The sequence below is a fragment of the Pelecanus crispus genome, chromosome 8 (genome assembly GCF_030463565.1).
Source record: "Pelecanus crispus isolate bPelCri1 chromosome 8, bPelCri1.pri, whole genome shotgun sequence".
In the NCBI taxonomy this organism is placed as follows: domain Eukaryota; kingdom Metazoa; phylum Chordata; class Aves; order Pelecaniformes; family Pelecanidae; genus Pelecanus; species Pelecanus crispus.
Genome location: NC_134650.1, coordinates 45,584,028 through 45,589,981, shown reverse-complemented (window position 1 = coordinate 45,589,981; position 5,954 = coordinate 45,584,028). Strand labels below are relative to the sequence as shown.

General features: G+C 68.8%; 1 protein-coding gene across 1 annotated transcript; it reads left to right on the top strand.

The window, feature by feature from the left end:
• Nucleotides 1-2,620: 2,620 nt before the first annotated feature.
• Nucleotides 2,621-5,626, top strand: FOXF1 (forkhead box F1). Its single transcript, XM_075715556.1, has 2 exons — nt 2,621-3,680; nt 5,466-5,626. Exons 1-2 carry the CDS (start codon nt 2,621-2,623, stop codon nt 5,624-5,626), a joined length of 1,221 nt encoding a protein of 406 aa, XP_075571671.1.
• Nucleotides 5,627-5,954: the final 328 nt, after the last annotated feature.

Genomic DNA, 5,954 nt, shown 5'->3' with positions numbered 1-5,954 from the left:
GTGTTTTGGGAGCAGGTCGGGGGAATTTAGTCGCAGAGCGATATAAAGTAAAGAAAACCATCCTTTCCGCGGCCCGGGGTGCGGGCATTCGATAAGAAGCAAAGCTCAGGGTCAGCGATGCGCTCCCCCCCGCCCAAAAAAAAAAAAAAAAAAAAAAAATCCAGCGAGAAGCAGAGGGTTTATTCTACACCAGCCGTCCCCCGGAGCTGTAAGCACCCGGGGAAGGTGATCGCCTCCCGAAAAAGCGATTTTGGGGATGATTTTTTTTCCCCCCCTCCCTGAGCAACCGCCGAGCTCCGCGGCCCCGGACGGGAGGGAGCAGCGGCCGCCGGTCCCCGGGGAGCCCGGACAGCCCGTTCTCCTCCTCCTCAAGGGAAAAACTCCAGAAATAATCCCCCCCCGCCAACACCCCCTCCCCGGGTACCTGCCCCCGGCCTGGGGTTTGCCCAGGGCTCTCCCCTTGCCTGTCCCCATCCCCAAAGCTCCCCCCGCCTTGCCCCGGGAACAAGAGGGCCGGTGTTTTCTGCAAGAGGAATTATTTTGCGGAGAGGGGGCAGATGATGGGAAAGGGAAGGAGAGGAGGGGGGGGAAGAAAAAAAAAAAAAAAAAAAAGGCCCCTGATGTAAAATCCCTCTTGGTTGTATCACAGATGTGACAGGCGCCCCGGAGGCTGCTCGCAACTGCTCGCGAATAACGCGAAGGGAGTTTGGAAACCCGACCGGTATCTATCTTTCTTTTAAAAGGTATTAAATTATCATTAAAAACTTTAAAAGCGAATCTGGAAGAGGCGGGGGGGGGGTGTTCCCCCTCTCTCTCTCTGCAGAGGGTGCAGCGGGACAGACCCACAGCACTGCGGTGCGGCCTGCGACGGGGGCGGGGGGGGGGGGGGGAGCTTTTTCTTCTTTTTTTTTTTTTTTTTTCCCCCTTCCTTTCTCTCTTCCTTTCCCTAATCTTGAAGGCGAGCAGGCTGCAGCAGCCAGCACATCTGCTCCGCTCCCAGGCAGCAGCCCTGAAGGGCCCAGGCTCCTGCAGCCCTGCCACCCACCCTCCCACTCCCCCGCAGCGCAGGTTTCCACGCGCGGTCCCCAAGAAGGTGACAAAGGTTGAAAGCGGCTTACCTTGAGTGACAGCTCTCCTGATGGGGCGGTGCTCAAACTTTTTTTTTTTTTTGGGGGGGGGGAAGGGGGTCTTTGACCCCTTTCCTTTCTATTCTCCTTCCCCCCCACCACCCCTTGTGTGTGCCCGTGGCATCCGCCGGAGCTGAGCATCAGGCTCCTGGCATTCAACTGCAGAGATTTATAATCCCCCCCCGCCACCTCGCCAAAAAAATAAATAATAAAAAAAAATAAACAACCCACCCTCATCCCTAAAGCAGCCTCGGAGCAGGCGAGGGGTCCGAAGCCCGTTCCCATCCCCGGACCGGCGGCGGAGGCAGAAAAGGGCATTTCGAGAGGCAGCGGGAGTTTTCGCCGATTTCTTTTTATTAAAGCACCCCCGAGCCCGTGTTTACATTGCGCAGTATAAACATCCTGCCCGGGCCCGCCGAGCTTAAAAGAGCGCACGAAGAGGGGGTTTCAAGTGGGTGAAGCTCCGCGCTGCGCGGAGGCCGCGGTCGGGCGAAGCCTCCGCTGCCCGGCGCCTCCCGCGGAAGCTCCGCGCTGCCGCGCCCCGGCCCTTTCCACGGCCCGCGTGGGGCCCTTCCCACCCTCCCCCGGGATTTTCAGCAGAGGCGGCGGGGGGAGCGGGGAGGGGGGGGGGGGAGCGGGGCGGGGCCCCACGCGGCGCCGCGGTCACGCGTGGCACCCCCCCCCCCCATATAGGCGGTGCCCCCCGCGGCGGGCAGGGGTGCGTGGCGCAGCCCCCGTGTCGGGCAGGGCGGCGTGGAAAGGGCTCTTTAAAAGCTGCCCAGCAGCTGGGAGCGGGGAGCGGAGGGGGGCCGGGACAGGACGGCGGAGGGGGCCGCCCGGGGGGGCGTGGGGGAGCGGGTCGGGGCGGGGATCTCCTCTCCGCGCTTACGTCTGTCAAGGAGCAGCAGACGCCGCTGCGAGAGATAAAGTACAAGGCGAGCGGCGGGGCCGGGGGCAGAGTCGGCAGCCACGGCGATGGGAAGCAGCTCCCCGCAGCACCGGCAGCGCCAGCCCCGCTAGAGCCGCCGGGGGGGGGGGGGGACGCGGGAGCGCGGCGGCCCCCGGAGCCCGGCCCGCCGAGGGGCAGCGGGGCAGGCGGAGGCCGCCGGCTTCTCCCCGGCAGCAGCCGAGCTCTGATCGCTTCCACCCGCCCCCCCCATCCCGCCTCCCTGCAGCAGCCGCCCCCCCCCCCCCCCCCAACCCCTCCGCCTTCTGCAGCCCGGCTCGGATTTAGGGATAAAGTGGGAGGAGGAGGGAAAGGCGGCGGCGTTGCAAGGGGGGGGGGGGGGGGGGGGTCGCTTCCATTTGTTTATCCACGGAGGGTTGAAGTCTCCCGGTGGAAAGAAACCCCGCCGGGGGGCCGGGAGGAGGCCGGGGCTGGGGTGGGGGGGGGTGAGTGGCGGCGAGCCCCCAGCAGCGTGGCCTTTTGGGGGGGCGCGGGGGGGAGGGTGGCGGAGGAGGGCCGGGGCTGGCCGCCGCGGACCTGGCCGTAGATGACTGCAGAAGCGCAGCAGGCTCTGTCCTCTCAGCCCCCTCCTCCTCCGGTGCAGAGCAGCTACGGCCCCATGTCCTCCGTGGCCGAGAAGCAGCCGCAGAGCTCGGCCATGGACGCCGCCTCCGCGGCGCCCGGCGGGGCGGCCGGCAGCGCTCCGGGCAGCGGCGGCGCCCCGGGCAGCGCCGGTCCCAAGGCGAAGAAGACGAACGCGGGGATCCGGCGGCCGGAGAAACCGCCGTACTCCTACATCGCCCTCATCGTCATGGCCATCCAGAGCTCCCCCTCCAAGCGCCTGACCCTCAGCGAGATCTACCAGTTTCTGCAGAGCCGCTTCCCTTTCTTCCGAGGCTCCTACCAGGGCTGGAAAAACTCGGTGCGCCACAACCTCTCGCTCAACGAGTGCTTCATCAAGCTGCCCAAGGGGCTGGGGCGCCCGGGCAAGGGCCACTACTGGACCATCGACCCGGCCAGCGAGTTCATGTTCGAGGAGGGCTCCTTTCGCCGCCGGCCCCGCGGCTTCAGGAGGAAATGCCAGGCGCTGAAGCCCATGTATAGCATGATGAACGGGCTCAGCTTCAACCACCTCCCCGAGAGCTACGGCTTCCAGGGCTCGGCCGGCGGGCTCTCCTGCCCCCCCAACAGCCTCTCCCTCGAAGGGGGCTTGGGGATGATGAACGGGCACTTGTCCAGCAACGTGGAGGGGATGGGCCTCGCCGGACACTCCGTGCCCCACCTGCCCGCCAACGGCGGGCACTCCTACATGGGCAGCTGCACCGGCGCCTCGGCGGGGGACTACCCGCACCACGAGAGCTCCGTGCCCGCCTCCCCGCTGCTCGCCGGCGGCGGCGTGATGGAGCCGCACTCGGTTTACTCCAGCTCGGCCCCGGCGTGGGCACCCTCCGCCTCGGCGGCCTTGAACACCGGCGCGTCCTACATCAAGCAGCAGCCCCTCTCGCCCTGCAACCCCGCCGCCAACCCGCTCTCCTCCAGCCTTTCCACGCACTCCCTCGACCAGCCCTACCTGCACCAGAACAGCCACAACGCCGCCGAGCTGCAAGGTAAGCCGCAGACACGCGTGGGAGGCACCCGAGACCGCCGCCGCGGGGGCTCGGCCGCGCTCCCTGCCCACGCGTGGGATCCGGCCGCGCCGAGCCCCCCCCGCTTCGCGGGCAGTTTTAATGCACCCCCCACCACCACCCACCCACCCACCCGCCCTGCCCCGCGGAGGACGAGGCCGCCGTCCGTCCCCCCGCCTCGCTTCCCGTGGGCAACCGGGCAGCCGTCGGGGCTCGCCCCCACGGGGGGACCCGCTCTCCGCCGCTGCGGGGCTGGGAAGGGCCGGCCCGGGGCCCCGCTCCCCCGGGGGCGGCTGCTCTGCCGCCGGGGCCGCCCCGGGCCTGGCTCCGTGGGCGCAGGCAGGCGGGGAGCTGCGGGAAGGCGAGGCCGGCCCACGGGCCCGAGGGGTCTTCCCCCTCCGTGGGGACCGGGGGGGTTGCGGAGGGAGGAAAAGGGGGGATTCCCCCGCCGGGGGGGGCCGCCGGCCCCGCCGTCAGCTCCTCTCGGGGTTGTGTTTTCCAGGCCCACCGCCTCCCTCCGCTCCTCCACCCCCGCGGAAGTCGTGGCCCGGGCCCCCCGCGCCCCGCAGCCCCCGCCCGGCCTCGGCCCCGGCCCCGGGATGGGGCTGCCGGGGGCGGCTTTGCCCCGGCTCCTGGAGCGGGGGGAGCCGGTGTTTTGGCCGGGAGGAGGCCTCGGGAGGGACGAGGCCGGCGCTGGGCTTCGTCCTGCGGCCCAAATTCACCTGGGAGGGGGGGTGGTGGTGGTGGGGAGCTCTCGGGGGGAGCCCCGGAGCCGTGGCGGGGCGAAGGGGCAGGTTTGGGGGTCGCTGCACATCACCTTCGGGGGAGCGGGAAGTGCCTGGCAGCAAGGGGTGTGAAACGCAGCGTTAGCGGGTCAAAAACACGAAGCCAAGCGGGGAAAAAAAGATCAGCCGGGTCGGTAGGGAGCGGCCGAGCCGGGGCACGGCATCGGGCCGGGGCCAGCACCCCCCCGCCGGCACCCTGCCCCGGGTCGGGGTCGGGGTCGGGCCCGGCTGAGCGCACCCGGATCCGCTGGAAAAGGGAGCAAAAATCCACCCCGAGGAGGCACCGGGCCCGCCCGCGGCCTTCGCCGAGATCCCGCGGGTTAACACCCGCGTTAAGGGCGGCGGAGCGGGGCAGCGCGGCCCCGGGGCGGGCGCCCCTTCCCCAGCGCACCCCAAATTTCCGGGGGGTGTTTTTATGTCCCCAGCTGGCGGCAGAAGCGGCAGGAGCAGCCCCGCTCCCGGCGGCGCTTTCGCCCTCGGCCTTTTCGCCCGGTCCCCGCCGCCGGGCCCCGGGCGGACGAACGCGGCTGCTGCCCGCTGCGCACCCCGCGGATGTTCCGCGGGGGCGGTGGGAAGAGCAGCCCGTACCTTCAAGGGAGCAAAACGGGGGGGGGGGGAGACACCCAAACCCCAAAAGCTAACAAACCCAACCCAACCCGAAGGCAGTCCCGTCTCCTCGGAGCGCCCTCGGGCCGCGCCGCCCGGGCTGCGCGGTTCCCTGCTCCGCACCTGCCCGCGCCCGCGGAGCGGCGGGACAGCGCGGGCATCGCCGTGCCGGCAGGAACCAGGCCCCTTTCGCGCTGCGCCCGGGGGCTGCGGAGGGTTTGGGGTTGGGTTGGTTTCTTTTTTTTGGTTGTGTTTTGGGTTTTTTTTTTACCCCAGACGGCGGCTTTCTCCCTCCCGCGCTCAACCTCCTCTCCTAAATATAATTGCGATGGCTGACAATCTCTCCCCCCCCCGTCCCCCGTCCCCCGTCCCGCAGGCATCCCGCGGTATCACTCCCAGTCTCCGAGCATGTGCGACAGAAAGGAATTCGTCTTCTCTTTCAACGCCATGGCCTCCTCCTCCATGCATTCGGCGGGCAGCGGCTCCTATTACCACCAACAAGTGACATACCAGGACATCAAGCCGTGCGTTATGTGATACGGGGCGGAAAAAACACCTCCTGGGGCCGGCGAGGCCTGACCCGGGCACCGAGCCCCCCCTCCTCAGGACCCTCTCGGGGGAAGGGGGGGGTCCCTGCAGACTGGCTTTGTTCAGGAGGTTGTGGCCGGGAGCCCCGGGGAGCGGCGGGGGAGCGGGGCGTGCGGCCCCGGGGCTGAGCCTGCCCCGCAGCTGAGCATCGGCCGGACCCGGCTCCACCTCGGGTCCTGAAATCACAGACGGTCTCTGCCTTCTTCTGCTTCTGGGCTTGGGCTGCGGGGAGAGCCAAGCAGCCCCCCCGACACACACCGCCCCTCGAAACCCCGGC